General features: G+C 41.0%; 1 protein-coding gene across 6 annotated transcripts in view; it reads right to left on the bottom strand.

The window, feature by feature from the left end:
- The window catches only part of col12a1a (collagen, type XII, alpha 1a), a 78070-nt gene extending 51824 nt beyond the window's left edge, over positions 1–26246 (bottom strand). For 5 of the 6 annotated variants that reach the window (XM_061968615.2, XM_072913666.1, XM_072913665.1 and 2 more), the window contains exons 1-22: positions 26120–26246; positions 25084–25189; positions 22300–22416; positions 22072–22215; positions 20605–20658; positions 17221–17484; positions 16971–17135; positions 16661–16834; positions 16260–16550; positions 15561–16163; positions 12217–12495; positions 11803–12078; positions 11445–11717; positions 6111–6380; positions 5151–5417; positions 3622–3814; positions 3408–3532; positions 2270–2419; positions 2071–2190; positions 1823–1987; positions 1599–1745; positions 631–770 (exon numbers count right to left, since the gene is read on the bottom strand). In XM_061968615.2, coding sequence (XP_061824599.2) covers positions 631–770; positions 1599–1745; positions 1823–1987; positions 2071–2190; positions 2270–2419; positions 3408–3532; positions 3622–3814; positions 5151–5417; positions 6111–6380; positions 11445–11717; positions 11803–12078; positions 12217–12495; positions 15561–16163; positions 16260–16550; positions 16661–16834; positions 16971–17135; positions 17221–17484; positions 20605–20658; positions 22072–22215; positions 22300–22416; positions 25084–25153 — 4287 coding nt within the window. In that variant the 5' untranslated portion in view covers positions 25154–25189; positions 26120–26246. The remainder of the gene's footprint in view (positions 1–630; positions 771–1598; positions 1746–1822; positions 1988–2070; positions 2191–2269; positions 2420–3407; positions 3533–3621; positions 3815–5150; positions 5418–6110; positions 6381–11444; positions 11718–11802; positions 12079–12216; positions 12496–15560; positions 16164–16259; positions 16551–16660; positions 16835–16970; positions 17136–17220; positions 17485–20604; positions 20659–22071; positions 22216–22299; positions 22417–25083; positions 25190–26119) is intronic. The other variant, XM_072913669.1, reaches the window with a different exon arrangement.
- Between the last annotated feature and the right edge of the window lie 296 nt (positions 26247–26542).

Here is a 26542-nt window from a genome sequence, read left to right as displayed (position 1 = left end):
TGTGTCTGTAATTTTAGTTTTATTATTATTTAAGCCAAACCCCTTTATTACCATTTAAGTCAAACTCATCATGTTATTTGGCTAAAGGGAAATTTTCCGAATCGCAATGACTTCAATTCAACTGCCTGTAATTATTTTTTGGCATCCTGTGGAGTGGAGCAAACTCAATTAAAATTAAAATTCCTTAAATAAATGGAAATCTGACATTCAGAATTTCGCACAAGTATGGTGTGGTCATGTGACCTTTACTGGCACATAGTGATGACTTAATCAAACCGTGCCGCACTCCAAGGAACAACAAACTTGCTAGGTCATGTGTGCACGATCTGTAATTATATCAAAAAGCCAATATTGAGGATCTCTTATGAGGTCATGATATGTTTCAAACGTCAAATTGTGTGTTTGTGTTTCCTGGACCTGTGTCAGTTGATAATGTTATTTGACACCCATTTAGATGGAAGGTCAAAACTAATAAAAGGACGAAAGTGGAAGTTTTAGCAGATTTCTTAACAAAGTGTAATATTACATATTTGGGGTCAATGTTCACTAAATATACATCAACACTAAGTATATTCATATTAATGTGTTCTGTGACAGATGTTTGTGCTGTTCAAATAGTTGTATAGTTACCTCTTGTTGGACTCCTGATTCAGACACATATTGTACACGGAATCTTTCCACTGGGTCCTCAGGGGCAGTCCATGTGGCCCGGAAAGTATGGTGAGTCACCTCAGATGTTACCAGATTAGTCGGCGCATCGGGCGGACCTCCTTTAGCAGACGAAAAGTGCAAGACAAACCATGGTCAGCATTATGCGTGCGCAAAAATGTACGCCAGGTTGTTTCCGACATTTGTGTTACCACCTGCAAATTCTCATAAACTGGAAAACCACTACCTGCCCAAAGGAGAGAAGATTCCCAACTTCTTAAATTGATTGAAATGTATGTTGTTTTCCCCATTCCAGGGAAGCAGAAACATATATTTGAAGGCATCAAAATACAGATTTGCTGTTATCTCTAATAGTTTGGCTTCTGTCCTGCTTCTAGTTTGTGCTTAATGTTAAGCCAATACACACATGAACTAAAGTAAGGATCTATCCATGCTTACATTTACAGCTGGGCTTTTCAATTGGTGACCCGCAAAAAGGCACGCAAGTTCAGTTCAAAACTTTGCATCTTTGCAAAAAATCCAGAAAAACACTAGCATGCTGTTGGACCAGAGTAAACACCATTGTAAGTTGGACCCCAGGGTCTTTAGCTTTCTGGAAATGTGGTCCTTTTGATGAATTGTCCTGTTTTACAGGTATTGAATATGGATACGAATATGGAATTGGTCCTCACGATTGTAGCCACTTCAGTGAAGACTTTAGATATGTTTGTGTGTACATCTGTTTGTGTTCAGCAGTGTTTGTTGTTCACCCACAAACTTGTGTGTAGTCAGAGGTCACTGGACATGATTGATTAAATATTTGTACCAAGTAACAGTAAGTAACAGTAGACAACAGAAGCTGAACGTGGTGATAAAAATGCCGAAAAGACAAAAAGCTATTAAGTCCATTCAAAAATGTGATAATGATGATGAGGACATCTTATACACACCTGGTCCCTTGACACTGTTACAAATGTTGTCGCTTATACTGTCCACAACGTCCAGTAGGAAGGAGAAGTCTGCCACATTGTACATGTGAATATCATCTGGATCCGTAGCAATGGACCTCAGCTCATTCTCATCTGCATTCTTTACACCTGAATATTGAATTAGAGATCACTGCAGAATTTTCTTTGCTTCAACGTTATGTTTTAATAGTAAAAATATTGCTTACCGATGGCATAAAGCTCGATGCCTTCACCGCGCAGTCTCAGAGAGTTGGAAATGACATCATCCTGGGACTTGCCATCAGTGATCAACACACCAATTTTGCGAGCGCTAGGCCGCATGCCAACATTTTCTTTGAAATTGTTCTGGAGCAAGTAGTTTAAAGCTAGACCTGCAACGGAAAATGTGGATGTGTTATGGTTGTATGAAGAAACACATAAATAAAAAAGTAGTTAGTGCATTTAAAAAATTTACCAGTCAAGGTGTTTCCCCCCTTGTAAGGCAAGTTAGCGACGGCATCCAGGAGAGAATCCCGAGTTTTATGAGCATTCAAATGCCATTCAGTCTTTGGATCTCCACTGTACTGAGCAAGACCTGAATATACCACAAACCTTTGTAAGACAACTACACACAAAGCCTCTTTATTTATCTTTAACTTTCTTAATTATCTCACCAATCTGCACCCTATTGGGGCCGATGTCAAAGACTCCCACCATGCGAGCAATGAAGGCACGAATTGTCTTGAAGTTGAGACGTCCGATACTCCAGGAGCCATCCACCAGTAGTATAATGTCAGCCTGTGCACTGGTCTTACACGTCACGTCTGAGAGAGCAAAGGGCTCAGTGTCTTCATTTGAGGACAGTTAATGTGAGATGCAATGCCATGGTCATATGCCATGTTTTCCAATGTTGGGTGTGGAAGGATTATTATGTCAAAGGTGCTTTAAGATGTGGAAGTGGTAAAGAAAAGAAGGAAATGAGAGTACACAATCAAAACAATTCCTAAAATGCTTAACAAATATCTCCACAAGCAAGCAGCATAGTGCAGAATATTCCTCCCGTTCTTCACTGAGGAATCGTTTATCAGGGAACATTTATTTTCCAGGTGTTGTAATTATTGTCCTCTCGTCTGGTTGCATGTTGGGGCAGTGTCTCTGTCGGCTGCGGTTTTTGGCATCTGTGCGTTCATCCCAAAGGCAGATCAGGAGAATAAAGCCATAATGGGCCATGACATATCAAAGGAAGGAGGAACTCCCATGCCCTCCTTAGCAGCCAGGTAACATTCGAATGTTGGAATCCTCGGAACCTAAAAAAGAAGGCTGCAGATGTGCGACAGGCACGGGCAGATGTTGCACTAACTGCCACTGTCTGCAACTGAACACAGGTTACACATTTGATTTACAACAGGGTCATTCCCTACCCAACCAAAAAATTAATAAATGAACAGACCGATGTCAGTCAAATAGCAAGACGGAAATATTTCTAAACATCTGCTCTCGGCGCACAAAAAGGACAAATATGATCTTTCAAGCGGGCTCGTTAAGTCTCCATATAAGGAATGGCACAGTCAACCTGACCTTCCATACTCTTTCCAAAAAAATGTCCTCATCTATTTCTGCACTCTAACTCAGAAGGTAGTAAAACATTTCTAAACTGACAAGAATGAAATATGTACAGATCTAGTCTCCTCTTGCACTGGGAAATGTGGAAGCCCAGTGTGACTTAACTGCAGAGACAAATGGATGTGCTTTTACTGTCATTAATTTTTATTTTTCTACTGTATGACATACTGAAATATTAGGTAACGTTACCTGGTATTTGGAAAGGAAGTGGCTCTGGTCCACTTGTAAGTGTGGTTTTCTCTTCTCCAGCCAATGGCATACTCTCTCCTCCCTCAAACATGCCAAACACATTTACAGCGTATTTAGTATCAGCCCTAGAAACACAAAGAATCAGCATTTTAATGTTCTATAACATGTACATGAAAACTCTTCAGAAGCTGACTGTACTATACAGTAGACGTACCTTAACTCATCCAGTACTACTGTATTGTCATAGGGGCCAACGAGAAGCTCTCCCAGGTCAATATCATCTTCCACGGGATGGAAAAGGACTTTGTAACCCTTAACCTCACCGGGTGCAGGGTCCCAAGTTACACGAAAACTGGTCTTTGTAGGCTCTGAGGTCTGGAGATTCCTAGGAGATTTGTAGGGTGTCACTGGAATTGAGAAAAATATGAGTATTTAATAAGTCGTTTTCACTCTTGCAGTGCAAACGTTGTAGGTCACAATTATACTGCATATGCTGTTTTATCAATAATCTAAGGATCACATACGGTATGACTAGAATGTTGCTTAGTAAAGTGCAGATCTCCATCAACAGTTAATTGTGGAAACAACATTGCAAACAGCAGTGTTTGTCCATCTGTTTGTTAGTTGAAGTAGACTTATGATGAATTGTGTCTTTTCTGACTTATAAATGTTGTTTCAATGTTGGATACTCATGTTAAACAATGCCAAAATGTCAAATCATAATGTTGATACATATTGGCAGGAGCTCGCACGCAGTTTTGGATGCTTCTGGATATTTTTTGTGGTTCACATTATTTGATGAGTATGATATTGTCCTTTTTTAATCAGGTTCAAGATGTTTTTGTTTTGTTCGGGTTTTGCAGTCTGGCTATGTTATGATGTCACAGCGAGGTGGACATTTTTACTTGGAGATTAAGTCCAGGGTTATGTGGGGGGCACTCCACTGTACCTTTGCTTCAAAAGTATATTATCCATCCATCCATCCATTTTCTACCGCTTGAGTATTATTTTAATCTAACCTTGGCATGAGCATTATAACACTAACGTGCAAAAAGCAGCTTTTTTTTATGCAGAGTCTGAATCGCTCGCCGAGTGTGCAGGTGTACTAACTTTGTGGCAGGGTGAATTTATGTAATTGTTTATGAATGTTTTTTGTTATTTTTGACCATGTCTAGAAAAAAAAGAGGGTGACAGCGATGACATCAAGATATACATTTAAAGAGTATACATTTTTAAATGTATACTTAAATTATGATATTTTTTGAACGGGTGCGATGTGGTTTAATTTGCAAACTGGGAATACTTCCAGAATCGAATATCTTTGAGACAGACTCAAAAATCGGGTAATAAGAGTGACTGTGGAGCAAAGTTTACACCAAAGCATATCGAATGCAAATGATCTAGACAGGAGAGGAAGTGTTTTAAATGTAAGTCATCATAGGTCCCTTTCAAGAGAAACAGCACTTCTTGGTTTTAAAGGAAGATGACCAACAGACAGGGGGTATCATTAGGATTCTGGGGGTGGGTTTGAATTCTAGGGGTCCATTTCATAATAACCTCTTGACAACCAGCGGGCATTAGTGTTTTGCATAATAGAGCTTTTTTTTTTCTTCGAAATGTGTAACTGACCAACAAATAGACAAAAAAACAATCGTCCACTTGATAGATAGCAAAGGGATATTTGGTAATATTTGATAATAGACAACTCGTTGCATAGCAATTAGGACCAAGTCATTAACGTACATGTTGTTCCCACGCCTTGCCGTGCTTTGCCCTCTCCAGAACGGTACACTGGAACAACAATGATGTCATAGGTTGTGAGGGGTGTGAGGCGTCTAAGCACGGTGGTGGTATTGCCACCGGGCGCCTTGGCGGCCAGCTGGCGTCCTCCTGACTGCGGTTTATATGTAATGCGGTAGTTGACCACATTTCCAGGTGCAGGCTGCCATGTCACCTTCATGCTCTTCTCTGTCTCCTCGGAGACAGCGATCATTCTGCCAGCGGCCGAGACTGCAAGGAAGAAAAACAAAAATGTTTGCGGTTAAAAGAGGGAAAGAGATGAATGAATCGTCTGATGGAAACTGTAGCCCATGTTCAGATGAGTGTGTTCTAAATGTGTTAACAGCTACTTTCCCATGCACCTTTGGAAAAAAGGCAGTATGCATGGCTCTTCCGACGTTAACTAAACTAAATACTAACACCTTTAGTCTTTTCAAGTGTCTGCTCATGCTGTGTTTCCACATCAGGGTGAACAATACGTTAGATTTGGAGACTTACATGCACAATCAACCAACCTGAGTTAATATGATTACGTTGAGTTGGTTGGGTGTGGAAAGAATGTATTGTAACTTGTCTTCTGACATAGAGAAGAGAGCAGGTATGAATTTAGGCCCAAAATATACAGGGCATTCTTCTGCAGAAACAGTGCTTGAATGAATGGGAGAGTGTCACATTCAAGAGAATTATGTCAGTACAAGATAGCGACAGATACAAGCAGGTGCAATGTCAAGCAAAATGAATTTACAAAGTGAAATATTAAATCTACAAAGTAGCTCTGTGGTTATGCACCAATGATGGTTTGACTTACATTCACATACATTATTTTTACAAAGGAGATAAACTCACAGAATAAAGTACACACAAGGAAATAACAGAAACAAGCAAAGGGAAGTGGAGTAAATAAAAGCAAAATAGTCTACTTACTATCTGTGGTTTCCTCTCCAGCCAATGGCTGGCCTTCACCAATGCCATAAACAGCGTACAAAGAAACCTCATAGCGTGTCTCTGGGGTGAGACCATCCAGAATAGTGGATGTGAGGTCTCCCTGAATTCTCTTCTCTCCTGACTCTCCAGTTAACGGAGACCTCCAGGTGATCCGGTACTGACGCACTTTACCAGGAGCAGCAACCCAATACACAACAAAACTGGTGTCTGTGGGGTCTTTTGTTACCAGGTCTCTGGGTGAACCAAGTTCTGTGGGTAAATTAGAAAATCATATTAATATGTCATTGAGGATATTTGCGTTTTTTCTACTCCCTAAAATGTGGTGCTATGGTACACAAAAGTGCTGTAGACAGCCTTGACTGAAATACTGTGTGAATACCATCACTCATCTGTCTTTACTTTAACCCTGCAGGAGCTGCCCTGCACCGTGATCTTCTCCTTTTATAATCAAATGCTGTTGGAAAACTCTGCTAAACTAATCACAAATTGCTTATCCTCTGCACCGCTCCCTGCAGCACTTTAATTTTCCATCGAAACACAGGAAACACGGAAAAGTGTGTTTTCTACAATTGCAGATGTTGCACTACTTCATCACTCTTTTTAGAGCTTGGGGAATTTGTTGGTGGTGTTTTATGATGAACAATCAGCTGCAAGAGAGATGAGCCCAACAAAACAAGGCACCCTCTAATTCAGTTAAAATGCCTTTTAATATTTACGGCATGTCTTAATAGACATTAATCCCTGATGTGTTTCAGCCATCGTTTGTGACATTTTGAAAACAACCATAAACAATAATATGTCTTCTAATGCTATTGCCTCTTCATGGAGTAGCCTAATGACAGAGCAGCCGAGCTGGGTGGTCTCTCGAACCTCACTCATCAAAACCCACGAAAAATAGGTTCAATACAGACCAAAAAAAAATGTGCGACTCCAAGCAGAAGTGGCCACTGTGTCTAATTTATGACTCCTTCTCAGCATCCCATCCATCCATTACTGAGGGCCTGGAAAGTGATCTGAACAGAATAACAGCAGAAGATGTTCCTGCCAAGCAGCATGATCTGCACCTTGAGAGTAGAGTTCAGAGATGAGGAGTTCCAGAGTTTGTAGAACCATGAAAATAGTCAAGGTCGCTTAGACTATGGCCAGACATTTTCCTCAACTAGAATGCCTTTGCCAAGTAAAAGGGAAAGGATGGACTTGATTGTTTTTTCCGGCTGTGCGTGAACCGCGGGTAAAGGAAAGGAACATAGCAGGATGACTTTTGCAGACACTGGCCCGCTTTTCAGCATTTGCACAAAAGTGAAGGGGCCACTCCAAAAGGTAAAGCATGCATGCATGAAACACATGGTTCACAGATTTAGCATAAGCAAAGTCAGATTCTTTCCACTCCACGTATAAAAAAACTTCACCTCCAAGCTAAACTATCATAATCAAATCCTGTGAATCCTCAAGAGAACTGCAAATACCCCTCTATCTATCTAATCTATACTGCAATTCACACAAGAAGTGTTTCCTTATCGTATATGTTACTGACTTCAACCCCAAGCCGGTAACTGTATACTGATATTCTCAAATTAAAACAATGCACTGATCACAAATTCACACTAAAGCCTTTCCCATATTAATAAATTGTGATACAACACAAATAAAGATGATCATAAATGCTTCTCCTGCAGGGGCATGTCCTGACATAACTTTCACAAGTGCTTAAAGCATATTACACAAAAAACAGCATCCACAAAAATGCAACAGCACCATCTCATGCAATGATAATTACCTTCATTATTTTGAATACCATTAGCCTGCTAGACACAAGCACCAGGTTCAGACTTGTTCAGTCTTCACTTTATATTAGTAGAAAGTGCCACCTCAGCAATGCATGGCAATCTTCATTTATACCATTTGACTTTAATTCGGATTTTCCTTGTGGGACTGTCAGTGGCCAAAAACATATACCCAGCAGTGCCACAGAATGAAACTAACACTGCATTAATAACTACAAAAGCACTTGGAGAGTAACTAACAGACAAACAAACCCCAGCAAATACATAACCTTCTGGTGGAGGTCAATAATCAAAGGATAAATTAAACTGCTATGTCCGTGCATGTTTATTTTGTTCATCTGGCCCTTACAAAAAAGACTGCAAGAGAGTTCACTCTTTGCATTGAAGTGAACCCTCTTGTCAGTCATCTAATCTCTTTGTCTCTTTGGGTGTAAGTGGAGCAGGAGTGTGACCAGGGCTGACTTAACCTTAGGGGTCCCTGAGACTGAAGGGGGTTTTGGGGTGACCCCAAACTTCAACAACTTATGTTGCTAACTAATTGAAAGACAAACTCTGACAAACTCGTAACCTCCTGGTGGGTGTAATTATTATAAATTACTTGTATAATTGAAAGATTTAATCAGATTAATCACAGAGTTGCTGTGGATTAATTTCAATAATCACAAGGAAATATCATTCATCTTTAAACTATATCAGTGGTTCTTAACCTTAATGGAGGTACCGAACCCCACCAGTTTCATATGCGCATTCACCGAACCCTTCTTTAGTGATAAATAAAATGTTTTGTTTTTTTCAAATTCAAGACAAAGTTATATGTTTTTGGTAACACTTTAGTATGGGGAACATATTCTAAGTAACAAAGACTAAATTTAGAGTTATTGGGACACTAGGGGAACATATTCTAAGTAACAAAGACTTAATTTAGAGTTATTTGGACACTAGGGGAACATATTCTAAGTAACAAAGACTTCATTTAGAGTTATTTGGACACTAGGGGAACATATTCTAAGTAATAAAGACTTCATTTAGAGTTATTTGGTTAGAGTTAGGGTTAGAGAGTTAGGGTTATAATAAGGCCATGCCGAATAAGGCATTAATATGTTTTTAATAATGACTAGTTAGGAGCCAATATGTTACTAATTTGCATGTTAACAAACAACTAATTAATGGTGAATATGTTCCCCATACTAAAGTGTTACCATATTTTTTTACTGGTGCATAAAATGAACCGTGCATGAACATCACTTTGTTCAAACAACAAAACCAACACAGTGCATAAACTCACAACAAATTACACACCTGCAAACCAGTCAGCTGTTGCCGTATCCGTAATACGACGATAGGGAGAAGTTTGTATTTACACGTTGAGTCGGGTGTGTTTTGACCTCCGCCGAACCCCTGAGGCCGACTCACCCAGGTTAAGAACCCCTGATGTATATTAATAATTTTTCATTTTTCAGGAGCAATAAGACTCAATAAAGTAGGGCATTTATATGCACTTTTTTGTTTTCCTAAATAAACATGTATCCATAATAATGTGTTCTGTTACACAAACTCCTTCCTGCTTATTACTTGATGTCTGTCGACTGATCCATCGTTGTATTTAAATTTGTTATAGAGAGGGCAACGTGGTGTTTAGTATTAGTTTGTTTTGCTTAATGTGAAGCAGAAAGGTTAATTGAGTTAACATTTTTAATCAGATTAATAATGATGATATATTTGTTTGCACTACATGACTCAATATTATATAGTTTCTAAATTTGGTTGAAAGCCCATACCATTTCAGGCAACTTGATCATGTCCACTTTTGGCTTCAGGGCACAAATATATGGCCTTTCAAAAAACAGGCTGGGCCCTCAATACTCCAAGACACCCTGAAGCATTTTCCAAATATGCTTTTCTATTCATCGTCACTCTCACAGGACCTTGCAAGTCCTTTGCCCCACCCATGAGACAGCTCCGGCACCTTTCCAAGGTTCTCTAAGGTAACATCTTCCAAGATGAACAGGACTCCCTATTCATAAGTAAATAATAATGTGTTTGTTCATATCATGCACAGTTCATCAAAGCAGTTTCATGTGCACCTGGCGAGTGCACCCTTTTAGACTTTTCATTGTAACATTTCTGTTTACCTCATGGATTCCATGCGCTTATAGCCACAAGGAATGGCTTTGTGTAACCCACCTACACAAACTTCATAGGCGAGGGTCACTCAAATTTAGTGACCCTTGAAGACAACAAGATCAGTGTTCATATAGTGCTGACATCATGATGATTTTATAGCCAAACAAAGTGCTTTGTCATCTATGTCTTTTTCTATGGAGCAGCTGAGGACAGCAGATTCTGTACTTGTTGAAGTTAACGCAATAAAAAAAATATTGTTGCATTTTAGTCGGAGTTAGTTAAAAAGGAAGGCCTGAAGATGAATTTAGCCTGTTTTGAAATGATCACAGAGTTTTTTTGTTAAAAAAACACCACACCCAAAGCTCGGGTAGAGTTGCAACAGCATGATTGTGATGTCTGGGAAAATGGGATGACATAATCAGTGATGCAATGGTTGGTCAAGGAATGACATACAGTATGGTGTTCATCATAGCTGAAGCCTAATTTTAGTTGAGGAATGGTTTATTGGATGAATGAATTCTGATATCATGATTTGTAATCAAGAAGTGTTATATTTACCACAATAATGGACTAAATCTCAATGTCTGTGAGATCACCTTATTATTAAACTTGGATACAAATATTTCCACTTTATTCTAACACTAAAGCCACGGTTGCATGTGTCATTGAATGGTGCAATAATAGACCAATCTCTCAGCACAGAATAGCCATACAACTTAAAGCCTGACTACTTCTACACAATACCTTACTTGTTGTTTGTAATGACCCCTAGTCTACTGCCATTCTAAGGTAATGATGCACCAAAATGAAACTTGAGGTTGTGCTTCTATGTTGCATTTTTCAAAATCTTCCCTAGTATATAAAACTGCACTTTTAGGCAAATACACATATATTATAACCATACATGACCAGATGGCGGATGTAATAGAATCACTGCATAGGCTCTCTACTCCAAACCATTAACTTTCTACAATCTTAGAAGCACCCCCACCCCAATTTCCAGTCCGTGCCAAAAAAATTACATCTAGTGCCACATTCCCAAAATTACAATCGCAGCTCTAGCAACTTAAAATGTCAAACTTCTGTCGTATTTACCGTCATTTGACAAGCATCTAATACAGCAGATAGCGAATAAGGAAATACATGACCTTCGTATATATTATTGGACACTTTTTTCACCCACAAAATAACAGTAGACCACAAATACTACAAGGCATGTTTTGTCTGAGTTTATATGTATTCCTCAAAATGTGTTAATACATAAATACACAGTAACAATTACTTACTGAATCAGTTGTTACATTATTACGCACTCATTGGCATATCATGGGGGGAATATAAGTAGTTTTGGTCATCATTTAAACATCGTAATTACCCTACCCTTTTAAGTAAATGTGTTCCTTACCTTCTAATGTTGTTCCTGTGCCCAGAAGAGGATCGCCGACAGCAGAAGTATAGCGAGCACTGACAAACAGCTCATATTCAGTATCAGGTTGGAGGTTCTGAAGCAAAGCCTGGGTGGTATCCCCCCTGATGAATACCTCTCGCCTCTCACCGCCTTCTGCAGGTTTGTAGGCAATGCTGTACTGGAGGACATTTCCTGGAGCAGCCTCCCATGTCAGTCTCATAGTACTGATGGTTTCATCAAACACCTGAAGGTTACGTGGTGAACCAATGACTGAGGGCAAACAGAACAACCTATAATTAGTATTCCTTAAGGAAGATACATTTAAGCTAACATTTTAGTAGTTTTATTGTCTCACCTTCCTTGGTGGTACCATCTATTTGCATCTCATCCCCCATGCCAGTGATGTATTCAGCAGATACAGACACACGATAGGTGGTGATAGGGAAAAGCTCCTGTAGGACTATGGTAGTCTCATCCCCAATAGTTTGGGCCTCCAGTATTTCCCCAGCACCACTAAGTGGGATGTAGGATAGACGATATCGGATAACCGAACCTGGGGCAGCTTGCCAAGATACCCTAAAACTGTTGGTAGTCTCCTCTGTAACTCGAAGGTTCCGCACTCTCCCTTTCTCTGTAAAGTAAGGCATAGCAGAATGTAAATTCAGTTGGCTGGAGTATGAATAGCTTGCCAAACCCACAGAAATGAACTTGCTTTTATTTGAAAACTACACTGAACATAATATTTTATACAGTCAATACAATATCTCACCTTCGAGGGTGGTTTCTTCACCAGTCAAAGGAAAACTGTCTCCTTTCTCGTACTGAGCAAAGACGTTGACCTCATACGGCGTGAGAGGGTACAGATGAGGCAGAACAGCTGTGGTGGTATCACTGGGTACCGCCAGAGTAACATAGTCTCCGGTGACGTCTTCGGACTTACGGAATCGAACCAGGTAAGACAAGATGTAGGCCGTAGGTGCAGTCCAGGTAGTGCGGAAGCTGCGGGAGGTAATCTCTGAGAATACCAAATCCGTGGGTGGAAGTAGACCTACAAAAAAAAATTATCGCATATTAAAGTCTTAATCACGTGAAAGTAGTAGCGTTCGATTTACCAAATAAGCCTTAATTACTGAGAGCAGTGAACAACAATGTTTTCTATGTTCTTCGTTCTATGCTTGAAAGGTTTAGAAAATTAAGTCGTCAAGCATGGCTGCATTCTTTAATTATTGGGTTTGTGGAGCACCAAGTGGAGGAGTTCAAGTACCTCGGGGTCTTGTTCACGAGTGGAGGAAGAGTGGATCGTGAGATCGACAGGCGGATCGGTGCAGCGTCTGCAGTGATGCGCAACCCTGCATTGGTCCGTCATGGTAAAGAAGGAGCTAAACCGAAGGGCAGAGCTCTCAATTTACCAGTCGATCTACGTCCTTATCCTCACCTATCGTCATGAGCTTTGGGTTATGACGGAAAGGACAAGATCAAGGGTCCAAGCAGCCGAAATGAGTTTCCTCCATTGGGTGGCGGGGCTCTCCCGTAGAGATAGGGTGAGAAGCTCTGTTATTTCGAGAGAAGCTCAGCGTAAAGCTGCTGCTCCTCCACATCAAGAGGAGCCACATCAGGTGGTTCGGGCAACTAGTCAGAATACCCCCGTAGACCTCCCTGGGAAAGTGTTTAGGCGCGTCCAACCAGTAGAAAACCACAGGAAAGACCCAGGACATGGTGGAGAGACTATGTCTCCCAGCCGGCTTGGGATTGTCTCGGGATCCCTGGGGAAGAGCTGGACGAAGTAGGTGGGGAGAGGGAAGTTTGGGCTTCTCTGCTTAGGCTGCTGCTTCTCTGCTTAGGCCCGCAACCCGACTTTGGATAAGCAGAAGAAGATGGATGGAGCGCCAAGCTTCTGTAGGCTTCTTCATATACATCAATAACTTTGTAATACAGTATGGACCAACATGACAGCAAATAACCTCCACCCAGCTTACACCCCACTCAGGAGGCAAACAAAACCAGTCTCTCAAATCATCAAAGCCTGACCTGAAAACATTCTCCTCCAGCTGCAGGACTGCTTCACCTGCACAGAGTGGAGCAATTTTGAAGACCAGGAGCTGGACAGATTCACCGAGTCTGTCCTCTTCTACATTAACAGCTGTGTAGAAAATGTTACAGAGGAAAGACGCATCCGGGTCGTCCCATAAAAGAAGCCCTGGATGACAAATGAAGTCCAGACTCTAATCAGAGCCCGGAACTTTTCCTTTAGAAAAGCAGCACCGCCAGAGCCAGCCTGAGGAGAGGCATCAAACACGCCAAGGACTCATACATACTTGACGGACAATAACCTGCGTCAGATGTGGAAGGGCATCCAGGCCCTGACTAACTGCAGAGACCACCCCCTCCAACATCCCAGTGCAGCAGCAGCCTGGCAGAAATTTAAACAGCTTCTTTGCCCGGTTTGAAACCACCACCACACACCCACTGACTCTATTCCCCCTGAATCCAGCACCCCACCCTTCTCCCTAATCTACGTGCTGTGAACCCCAGGAAAGCTGTTGGTCCTGGTAGTATCCCGAGGAAGGTGATCAAAGCATGTGCAGACCAACTAGCCGTGATCCTCACAAAACTGTTCAATCTCTTCCTGACACATGCCACCGTCCCCACATGTCTGAATGCTTCCACCATCATCCCCTTCCCCCAAAAAACTGCTATAGGCAGCCTGAATTATGACAGACCAATAGCTTTGACGTCTGTAATCATGAAGTGTTTGGAGCGATCAGTCTCCCAGCACATCAGCGACTGCCTCCCTCCCTCCTTGACCCCCACGAGTTTGCGGAGGACGCCATCGCTATATGTGGACTACAGCTCAGCGTTGAACAACATTATCCTTAGCGACAAACTTCTGCAGTTCCATATCCCACGCCCCACCTGCAACTGTATTAAAAACGTTCTCTCGGTGAGACTCGGCCCCCACCACTCCTCCAAACTCACACTCAGCACGGATCACCCCGAGGCTGCGTCTTGAGCCTCTACTGTGCGCCCTGAACACGCATGACTGTACTCCGACCCACCCAACCAACCGCATTATTAAATATGCGGACGACACCACCATGGTTGGATTAATCTATGGTGAGGACGAGACATCATACAGGGCTGAGGTAGAGAAATCTTCTCTCTGGTGCTCAGACAAAAACCTGGCAATGAACAGCCAAAAGACTAAAAAAGTAATTATGGACATCAGGAAAAACAGTAAGGACCATACCCCTCTCCTCATAAATGGAGAGTGGGTGTAAACAGTCACCACCTGTAGGTTTCTAGGCACCCACATCTCCTCCGACTGCTCCTGGACCTTTAACGTTAGGGCACCAGTGAAGAAGGCTCAGCAGCGGCTGTACTTCCTGCGCGTCCTAATGATGCACAACTTGGACACTAAGCTGCTGTTGGCCTTCTACCACTCCTCTGCGGAGAACGTCCTGACCTACAGTCTGGGAGTGGGGTACACAGGCTCCACAGTTGAGGACGAAAAGGCGATGCAGAGGGTTATAAACACTGCCCAAAAATCATCGGCTGCCCTCTGCCCACCCTGGAACTCATCTCCTCATCCTGCTGCCTCAGGAGAACCACGGCCATCACAAAAACCCTTTACACCCTGCTCACTCTATGTTTGACCTGTTGCCTTCTCGAAGACATCACAGGTTAATAAAATCCTGCACTAGTAGGCTAGCAAACAATGTATTCTCCTAATAGACATAACTCGACCCCGAAATATTACCCCAAACTACCTCATCCTGAACTCTTGCACATTTTGTTACACACTGTTTATGTATATCCAATGCACCATCGGTATTTATATTCCTTTACCCTTCAGTTTTTATACTCATCGCACTTTCAGTATTCATTTATTCATAAAAAAATTTATAGCATTTGTTTCTGTTTTTAGTGCCATTTCCATGTTTTTGTCTTGTGTTAACCTTGTGTATTTTTGTCTGTGCTGTGCACATGGATCTGTGGAAGTACCTCCCACCTAATCTTGTTGTAGCAACCAGTATTATGACAATAAAGGTTAGTCTGAATCTGAATGTAGTTGCTCATAATTGGTTAGTTAAGATAATCTGTCCTCCTACTTACTCTTCTTTTTGATTTTGAGCAGCTCCTGTTCGATCCTCAAACATATGGACTGGGTAAGCTCTTTGGAGATCCTCTGGAAGGCATCAAAGTCCTCCACCTCGTAGACATGAGTATCTGACGGTTGATTGGCGATGGCTTCAAGCTCTGACCTCACTGCATCTTTCACACCAACAGCGAAAATCTCCACATCGCTATTCCTCAGGTTGGTTGCCGCATCCTGAAAAGAGTCTGATGACTTTCCATCTGTGATCAACACCATAACACGGGGGACATTGTCTCTTGCTCCACGAGAATTGATAAAGACTTTGTCCTTGACATATGCCATGGCCCTGCCAGTGTTGGTGGAGCCTCCACGGTAAGGGAAGGTGCGTACAGCTTTGACAACAGCACCAATGTCATGATGAGTGTTTAGGGAGAACTCAGTGTGTGGATCTCGACTGTACTGGACCAAGCTAATCTGGACCTTGTTGGGTCCAATGTCGAATGAATCCACCAGTACCTCCAAGAAGGCACGGACTTTGGCAAAGTTTTGTAATCCAATACTGTACGAGCCGTCTACCAGTAGAACCACGTCAGCCTGAACATCCACTCCCAGAGAGCATTCTAGAATGGGCGCAAACACAGATTCAAGTTACACCACAAAAGCAACATAAGGTGATGGCAATGATGACAGCAAATCATAGCAACAAATCCCCTCACCTGTTCTGACTTTGACAGGTTGCGTCCTCTCTAAAGCCACGATGGGCTCACTAGGTGTCAGACCCTTTAAGGCGTACAGGCTTATCTCGTATTCCGTCTCAGAAGAGAGGTCACGTACAATGATGGATGTCTGTGTAGCTCCGATGTACAACTCTTGCCGCTTAACGCCGGGCAACATGGGAACAAGGACAAGCTTATAGCCTGTGATCTGCCCCAGAGATGGATCCCACGTAATTCTCATTGACTTTGAGGCAATTTCCGTGACTTGCAAGTTGTATGCTGGCTCCACCACTGAAAGAAAATGATTCAACAATTTGGAGAGTGCTGTAAATTTCCTAACTGTGTAGTAAACAAGATGTTGAAGCCCATAAATAACCATTGGAGCATAATGATAGACCTACTTTCTTCACCGCTGACTATTACGTTGAGCTGCTCATCAACACCTGAGCACACCTCTGAAACAATCTTTTTCTGGACCTCTTGGATCCTGTCAAAGTTGGGCACATTGTACACATGTTTGCTGTACGGGGTGGAGGCCATTTCTCTGAGCTCATCTTCATCTGCTCCCTTAATACCTGAGATGGAAAATAAGAAGTACAAAAATGTTTATTCAGATGCCTGGTTATAGTGTAGCTTTTATGAGGCATCTTATCATGAAGAATCAGTGGAAAGGCAAAAAGTTTCCAAAAGGACCTTTGTGGAAAAACATACCTAGGACAAATATTTCCACTCCAATATTCCTGAGTCTTTTAGCATATTCCTCCACTGGATCTTGGGATTTTCCATCAGTGATAATCATAGCTATCTTTGGAAAACCTTTCCTGGATCCAGCTTCCTCCGTGAATATGTTTTGCAGCAAGTAATCAATAGCATCACCTAAAAGCAGAAGCATAAAGGATAATTTATGTATTTGCTTTAATTTGTTCAAATACAAAATATACAAGATCAATTAGCCCCATACCTGTCATGGTATTTCCTCCCTTGTATGGCAGTGTGTTGATGGCTTGAAGCAGGTCACCTCTTCTGGTGTATCGTGTGAGGGGGAACTCTGTTCGAGTGTCTGTGCTGTATTGCACCACAGCCACTTGAGTTTTGTCCTTGCCGATGTCAAAGGCACCGGCCAGACCGGCGATAAAACTACGGATGTGCTTAAAGTTCTCTCTACCCACGCTCCATGAACCGTCCACCAGAAACACCAAATCTGCGATTGCACTGACGGAACACTCTGCAGAGACAAAGAGCAAAATTCAGTCTGTTTTATCATGTCACGTTGCAGAATTTGGATTGACCTAAACTTAGAGCTTGATGGGTGTAAAATAACTTGTATGATGACCTTTTCTTTCAATGTGTGCTTTAATACCAAAAAAGAATGGGGTGTGCCAAAGTTTTGGTTTGGTACAGTCATTCTACCCTTGAAGCAACTCTGTAGACTAAATACAGGGCCGTCGCTCCCTACATGTAGACCGCGCGTTGTATGTACGGCCCCAAGATTCATGTGGGGACCTATTATGGACAGGGGAGGCTCATCATCTGCAAATGTGCAAAGGATGTACATTGCTACCACAGGATTATCTCAGGGCATTCAATTGATCGCAACTGGACTGTTTGGTTTGTCTAAGAAGATGTTTTGCCTCTCATCCCTGTTGGCTTCATCAGTTCATGCTCATAGACTTAGATTTGTCATATCTAGCCTTAGACTTAGATTGGTCAGATGCACAGGGCAAGATATTCCCAGGCAGGAGATGAGTAGTGAAGTGAATTATATTTATATAGCGCTTTTCTCTAGTGACTCAAAGCGCTTTACATAGTGAAACCCAATATCTAAGTTACATTTACACCAGTGTGGGTGGCACTGGGAGCAGGTGGGTAAAGTGTCTTGCCCAAGGACACAACGGCAGTGACTAGGATGGCGGAAGCGGGGATCGAACCTGGAACCCTCAAGTTGCTGGCACGGCCACTCTACCAACCGAGCTATACTGCCCCGAGTAGATAAAAATAAGGATGAGTAATCTGACAGAACACATAATGCTGCAATATTTAACAGCACCCAGATTTGAAAACATAAAGCACACACAGTCATTAAACAAAACATCCATCTTACCAATGGTGAGTAAGTAAGGACTTGCCTAAAAAAACTACTATCTCCATGTGTGAACACAAATGACTATGCGCTTACAGACTTGTAACTATAACTGTTTTTACTTCTTGTTTTATGGCGGGGCACTCAACGTTAAAAATACATTACCGCCACCTACTGTATTAGAGTGTAAACCAGACCTGCCCTTTCCTCACCCTCACATACATACTTCCAAGACTAAATTCTATTCCATAAACCAGTCTTTTCTAGAAACTTTATAAACATTTTCTGGTTGCTGTTTAGTACCCCTTTGAGGGTAACTTCCTTCTTTCCATGTCTTCTAACTTCCTCTCTTAGTTTTCTTTCTCTTCTATATTGAATGATAGCATGTACCACTGACTCTACCTCATTGCAGCTGTTACATAATCCTGTTGGGTGTTTACTTATAAGGTGCAATGTCTTATTCAGTCTGGTGTGTCCTAATCGAATAGCCATACTTGCCAACCTTGAGACCTTTGAATTCGGGAGATTGGGGGGGTTGAGGTGTGGGTGGGCGGGGTTGAGGTGGGCGGGGTTTGGGGGTGAGGTTGGAGGGGGTGTATATTGTTGGTGGTAGCGGGGGTGTATATTGTAGCCCGGAAGGGTTAGGGATGCAAGGGATTCTGGGTATTTGTTCTGTTGTGTTTATGTTGTGTTACGGTGCGGATGTTCTCCCGAAATGTTTGTCATTCTTGTTTGGTGTGGGTTCACAGTGTGGCGCATATTTGTAACACTGTTAAAGTTGTTTATACGGCCACCCTCAGTGTGACCTGTATGGCTGTTGATCAAGTATGTCTTGCAGTCACTTTCGTGTGTATGCAGAAGCCGCATACAACATGTGGCTGGGCCGGCACGCTGTTTGTATGGTTAAAAAGCGGATGCGTCGACAGGTTGTAGAGGACACTAAAGGCAGTGCCATCACAGCACACCCTTAGTATTGTTGTCCGGGTGAAAATCGGGAGAATTTCGGGAGGATGGTTGCCCCGGGAGATTTTCGGGAGGGGCACTGAAATTCGGGAGTCTCCCGGAAAAATCGGGAGGGTTGGCAAGTATGCGAATAGTTGATAAGATTCCTTACTCTTAGTTGTTCCCCCTTACAGTTCTTCTAGCTCCTTTTGTGTTCCGTATTGTCTATACTTCACAGTGTAAGTGTCTCCCTTTTGTACTAATGTCCCAATTACAAAAGATGTTCATTAATTAATGATTTTGCCACTGTCTTACTGAGAGGTACCTCTCTGAGCTGCTGTAGCGTGAGTGTTTGCTTTGCTCGCTGATCTGCCAATTCATTGCCCTTAATGCCTGTGTGAGCCGTAACCCATAGGAACCTTGAGCTGTTATTCACCCTCTCAAGCCTGAACAGTATTTTATATCCATCCATCCATCCATTTCCTACCACTTATTCCCTTCGGGGTCGTGGGAGGCGCTGGAGCCTATCTCAGCTACAATCGGGCGGAAGGCGCCACCTCATCGCAGATAGACAGACAACATTCACACTCACATTCACACACTAGGGCCAATCTATATATCATTAACTATATCTTGTCTGTTTTGTGACCTAAAAATTTAAAAAGAGATTAACGCTGACCTTGAGTCCTCACCAGCAAGATTCACTTTTAATACTTCAGAATTCTGCATGGCTCTGCAATTTGTGTGACTATTGGTGCATGACTGCTAAGACAGTTGTCATTGCTTTTATTGGTTGACTTAGTTCCATTGGTCATTTACACGTCTTTCTTTTTTTAAATAAATGTTGAAATTGTTGTAAGTGTTTTGCGATGAACAAGGGCACATTGAAGAGTGGAAGTAGTTTCTAGAAAGATCAACAGGCGGGGCGCTGGCGGATACTGAAGATGTTTAAATCCTTATGATGTATTTTGTCAGATGGTGCTTGTTTCTATGGGGTACAGTGGACGTGTCTTTGCTGGTTAACCCACCCCTTTCTGCTCTCTTCCTCTTCATAACACACGAAAGAAACATTGTATTCTGACTTGAAGCCTCCGTTTCCTTTTTTAGAGACTGCTTTTAATTAAAGGAATCAATGCTAGCTTTCCCAGTCACTGTAAGGAATGTTGTGTGTTCACCTTTGACAACCCAGCATAAGGTAATATGACCAAATTATTCCAATAGAAAAATACACTGTCAGGGCCAGCATGACAAGATATTAAAAAAATAAGATGGCGAAAAAGCCTCCAAAATATTTTTGTTAGGCACAAGACGAAAAATACTCACTGATATCTTGGGATTGTGGCCTCCTGACTCGTCCAGTGGCGTTACCAGACTGAACTGAAAGACAAGAACACCTGTACGTTTAGCAGTGAACATTGTCGCCCCGATCCTACTGCGTTATTTTTGCAGCAGGAGAAGGCAAGAAAGATAGTGCATGTTTGACGCATAATGCATAAACAGTGGCAAAATCTGGAAAAGGCATCATTGACATCCTAAAATATATACTGTAACCCACATTCAGTGAAAATATTTGATACATTTTGTTTTAAAGAGGCTGGGACAAGACATAATTAAAATTTATAAAAGGTCATTAATTGTTGATCTTGCAATATTCACTAAAAGGATGCTTGATTAGGTACTAGGTATCAAAATCTTATGGGGTTAAACTAGGTCTCAAAAAATTTGTGGATTAACTGATGTGATTAATCACAAAAAATAACCTCATTAATCATGTATAAATGCAGATTAATCACGCAATTCATTTTGAGCGCACATGCTCCTTCACCTGAACCCAGTGCTTCTCAAAAATGTTTTTTTTCGCGCCCCACCCCAGGAAGAAGAAAACATTTACTCCGCCGTCATCAATAGTATCATTTGTCTATAAAATTGTTATAAATATACCTCTGCATAACATTGTATTTCTATTAACATTAAATAAAAAAGAAACACATATAAATGAACTTACAACAAAGAATAACTTAATTAACATGTATTTTTACTCTGTAACTGAAAATATTTAAAGTGCATCAATGTGCCAGAAATTCAGAAAAAATGTATCCTTATTTAAAACTGGAAACATTTTTTGACCGACTTGAACCATTTGATACTGAGAAATAAAATTACATAAATAATAATAATTGTAATTTATCAGCAACACTAACTTAGGAGCGCAGTATATAAAACACTTTAATCGACAAAACAACAATTTGTGATTTTTTTTTTTATTAATCAAAATGAGGAAGTCAGGATCGTTTTGTTGCGCACAGCTTATCCAATCAAAGTTTGAAGCATGATACAGCATTATACTGATAAAGCATGTTCCCTGGGGTCAGGGGTCTAAAAAGTATTTGGCCATTATTGGTTTTGTTGTTTTAAAATTCTTAACGCCGCATCTGCTTCTTTTTGAATTGTATTCAGCACAGTGCAAAGCTCCACCAAGGCCAAAGTGCTGATAAAAGTTAAAAAAAAAAATGTTTGGGTTTGTTATTAGACTACTTCCTGGTTCAACAACAAACAGATGGGCAGTGATATGAAGATTCCTGGGGGGTGGACAGTTGCCGTATCTATAAACAGGCCCAACCCATTCACAACAGTTGGTTTTGTAACTGTATATGTTCTACTGTTTACTGTTTCACCATGTTAACATAACGGCTGTGAAAAAAGATAAATAAAGCAACAACAACAAAAAAATGTGGTGACCTCAGACATTTACACTAACCTTTTACTTTTCAAAACAAAGTTCAAACTTACTTGTGAGTTGACCAAAAATGGGAATGCTCTCCTCTGATCCATAATAGGCGTTGATGGACACAGAGTAGTCCAGATCAGGGGTTAGGTTAGTGAGTGAAGTGCTTGTGGTGTACGGATTAAGAGCAAAGTCTCTGGTCGGTTCATCTGGATGAAAATAAGCAATAAATAGAATGTTAGGTTGCAGTATGTGGATGTGTGGAAATGGTGCGTGCTTGTGTTCTTACTGACCAGCCTCTGAAATGACTTGTATTCTAAAGCCGTCTATCCTTGACGAGGGCCTTGCCCATGACATTTCCACTGTGTTCTCATTTAAAATTTTAAAGTTCAAATCCGAGGGGGGTTCCACTGTAAACAAGAAATAAAGTAGCGTTTAAATCACACATAAATGGAAAGTATGTATGTTTGAAATTATATTTTTGATAAACAAGAAGACAGCATTCACGTCAATCCCAACGACAAACACTTCATGACTGAAGTGGGCTTGTTTCGTTGTTGGGGGACAGACACAAAGCATTGATGTTCATGTGTGATATGACGAGTAAAGAATATGTAACAATACACAAAGTGGAAAAAAGCCATTTTGGAGCAAAAATGGCGTTTGTTTGAGTTGCCCGACCACGGTGGCCAACAACTCAAGCACTGGCATACAGAACATGTGCACGACCGAAAACATGACCACAGTGCAAACATTGAGTGAACTATCCAAATAACATGCTGGGTGCAGTCATTACAATGCATGCCCCGACCACTTTAACCACAAAGTTGATCTCAGCATGACAAAAAACACAACTTCACTGCAAGTTACTGATTATACAATGGACTCCAAGATGCCATATTCTAGCCTTGACACAATTGAACTCCATATGTTTTATATACACGCGGTATATAAACATATTCTATGTTGTTTATGAGGTTCAAATGGCCTGACACGAGCAAGTGGCACACATCCATTGCAAACCGTTTAAAAAGATCACACAATGTGTCACAGGAGACTCTTGTGCACTTTTTCCACATGTACAATAAACAGCAAACTAGTTCTTTTAAAAAAAAGAACATATAGATTGGGACAAGAACAGACATTTTCCGGGTCATGCATCATGTACATGTGAAAGTTGTTCGGCTTAACAACTTTGTTGGACTTGCTTCTCCATGTACAGTTGGGACCACACAGACAGGTGACAAACATATTTTAGAATGATATTCCTTCTTATAGCCGCCAGCCTAACAGCCCACAATGTAGTTCCATGCCAACGGAAGGAAGTGAATGTATAAAAGTGTGTGTGTTATTATCTTTATGAACTAACTGAATTATTGTGTGAGTCTCTAATGACTGATGAAGTGAAATCATTCAATGAGTTAGTGTGGCTTTCTTTAAGTGTTTCGCTAAACCCTGACGTAGGAAGGAAGCATGCAGCTAATTAGACATGAGGATAGAGATTCTACAAGAGGCTGCGTGCTGGCTGTTAATAAGAGGTTTGCCATGAATATCATTGAAAAATATACTTTTTGATGGAAGGAAGCCATAGCTTGGCAATGCAGAGGCAGATGACGAACAGGAGCCCATTAAAAACGTAAAAAACTAGGATTGGAGGATCACCAACCTGGCTTATATACTCGACGGAACGTGTCCCCGTTCATTTCTCCACGAGTGCACTGCTCCAACCATGGTATGAAGGTGTGAATATGTGTGTGGGGATTCAAAAGATGGCTAAATAAAACTGTTGAAAATGATTCGGACAAGACTTTGCCTCCCACATTTTGTTCATGTTTATGTTCTTGGAGATAAAATACACTAAAGGTGGTCTTGCCTGATATTGTTAGGCTCTTGTGGCTGTTGGTGTTATATCCCATCAGTTCTTAATAAAAGACACCCGCTCTACGTCTGGCTACTGTTCTCTGAGTAACCTCAGTCTCCAGGCAGACAGCCACCCTGGTTTGTGCTCCTGCCAGAAGCGGAGACCACGGAGAGGGGGCTGGGGGATGAACATGGACCCTCCCAGAGAGGCAGGAAGAATGCCAAAGTCATTCCGCATGTGCTGACATTAAACATTACTGCATTGTAACTTTCCATACGTGTTGCAAGTCAGCGTTTTTCGCAAATGCCCGCAAAGGAGCCCCTAGAAGGGCTCTTTGTGTGTCTTTGTGCTGTCTGAGAACTCTTTTGCTATTCTCCAATTTCATCTTTCCATTCCTCCAGTGGCGATATGTGAGAGGAGAGCTTAGACTCCACTCATGCTGCCAGAGAGCTATTATTTGGGGGGGAAATGACAATGTTTCCATACCATATTTGATATGATTTTGGGTTAGATTCTTGAAAATAAAGTCACTTTCCGTTTTACCATCAATAGCATAATAACATGTATATAACAAAACAGTGACACATACGGCAAAAAGAGTACATCTGATTTATGTAGCTGTGATTTATTTACTTTTACTTTTTTTTACCACTGACATTCTGAATGTTTCATAAATCATACTGATGTATTCCCACTTTTGAAAGCATCATTATAGGTAATGTAATGACTTAAAACCACTGATTCCACACTATAATAATAACTTACAAATGTCTAATCATTCTTTCCAGTGGGATTTAGCAACTGTCACCATGGGAAATAACAAAGGCATTTAATAGCAAAACAATAAACAATAAATTACATTTGATGAAGTCTTTTTTTAAGAAATGTCATTTGAAATTGGAAATGCAAACTAATGTAATGTTACTTGGTTATTACTATTTGTTACGAATAGTGAAAAAACATACAACATAAATGCTCATTTATAATATGAATCCGACAAAGTACACCAAAAATGCATGTATGTATGTAACATACGCATAAATAAGTACAACTTTATTAACATAATCATTACTGGCAATGTTACAATAAAGGACTAATTCCCAGAACACAATAAAATGGAGATAACTGGTAAAAGGAGAGAGGGAGTAGATGAAGAGACAGAAATAGGGAGGAAAGTGTGTGTAGTTATCATGATTGACGGGTATGCTTTGCTTACCTTGAGCATCGATGGAGGATATCAAAGCTGCAAGCAAGGCAGCCGTGACTAAAGAGAGCCCTGTCTTCATTTTTGGCCCTAAAGGGTCAGCAGGGCAGCAATCAGTCTGAATGACAGACAAAAAGACAAAAGGTCACGTTATGTCAAGCAAACCACGGCACATGTGTCTGAAGTGAATATTGCAGGCAACGATTGTAACTAGCTCAGTTATTGCAAGTAGGGTCTCAGTAGGAATACAAATAAAAAAAACATTTCAAAAAAAATTTTTATACAAAAATGAGGGAAAACTGAGCACAATGTAAAGAGAAAAAGCTGAAATGTTGATACTGAAAATAATAATAAGTGTGAGTATGAATAAGCTGTTTTAGCATTTTTACAACATTCTGAAAAATATACAAATATGAAAATGGCCATTGTATCCTTCGATTATTCTGTATGCAGCCCTTGGTGGAAAAGGTTTGGATACCGCTGAGTTCTGCAGAGTCAGCAGAAGCTAAACGGCCACACAAGTTGCAGCTAACTAAGGACAGGGGAGTTTCAATATTTAGCCCTTTTTATGATTAAAACAAATGTACTTGTTGATTCTTTTAACATAGCTTATAATATCGTATTTAATAGCTAGGTATAATAATGTCAACTTCTAGGTTAGATTAGACCTGAAATAGCCTACTATAGATGCATTGAGTATGTTTAGTTGTTTTCATGAATTTATAAAAAATTGTGGCCATTTTTCATCCACACAGGGAGTTTTACTCCTAGAAATCAATAATTTGAAGGGAAAAAAAACTAAGCCAGTTCTCAAATAGTTAGGACAGTAGCCTACCGTTTGTGGTGGTGTGATATGAAAATTAAAAAACAAAAAAGTTCAATTTGGTTAAAGTATAAAATCTAAATCACTGTATTCTCTGTAAACCACAAAGAAAGTATCTGCAAAATCTACAGAAAACAACAACAACAACAATAACAACAAAATAATAGTGTTCATTAATCAATAGAATGTTCATGAATAAACTAAGTCAAGTTGTGGACAACTCACCTAATCTCACAGCCAAAAGATGGTGATGGTGAATTCTGGTGATCCTGTGTGAAGCCTCCCCCTCTGCACCTTCTCTCCTCTCTGATTGCTACAGACTCCACAAGCAGATGTCCAAGGAGGAAAAGCTTCCTTCCAAGTGGGAAGAATCTTTCCACCAGTAGCTTCTTAATAGGGGGGGCAGTTCCCAACTCTCAATTTATCACCATTTTGCTCTGTGACGAAAACCCCGCCTGTTAGCTGATGTATAGCCCCCCTGCTGGGATCGAGTAGTTCCATGAAAATGACATTTTCCCCTCAAATTCCATCGGTCTGGCGCTTTAATGAGTTTCCAGCGCCAGTGTGACCTCACAGCAGTTGGCCAGACGACACGGTGGGGGTGTTCAAGCAACAAAATACAATTTATTTGGACATGTGTCAAGGGAT

This window comes from Nerophis lumbriciformis, linkage group LG08, assembly GCF_033978685.3.
Source record: "Nerophis lumbriciformis linkage group LG08, RoL_Nlum_v2.1, whole genome shotgun sequence".
Lineage (NCBI taxonomy): Eukaryota > Metazoa > Chordata > Actinopteri > Syngnathiformes > Syngnathidae > Nerophis > Nerophis lumbriciformis.
The sequence above is the reverse complement of the archived record's forward strand: the minus strand, read 5'-3'. Positions and strand labels throughout refer to the sequence as shown.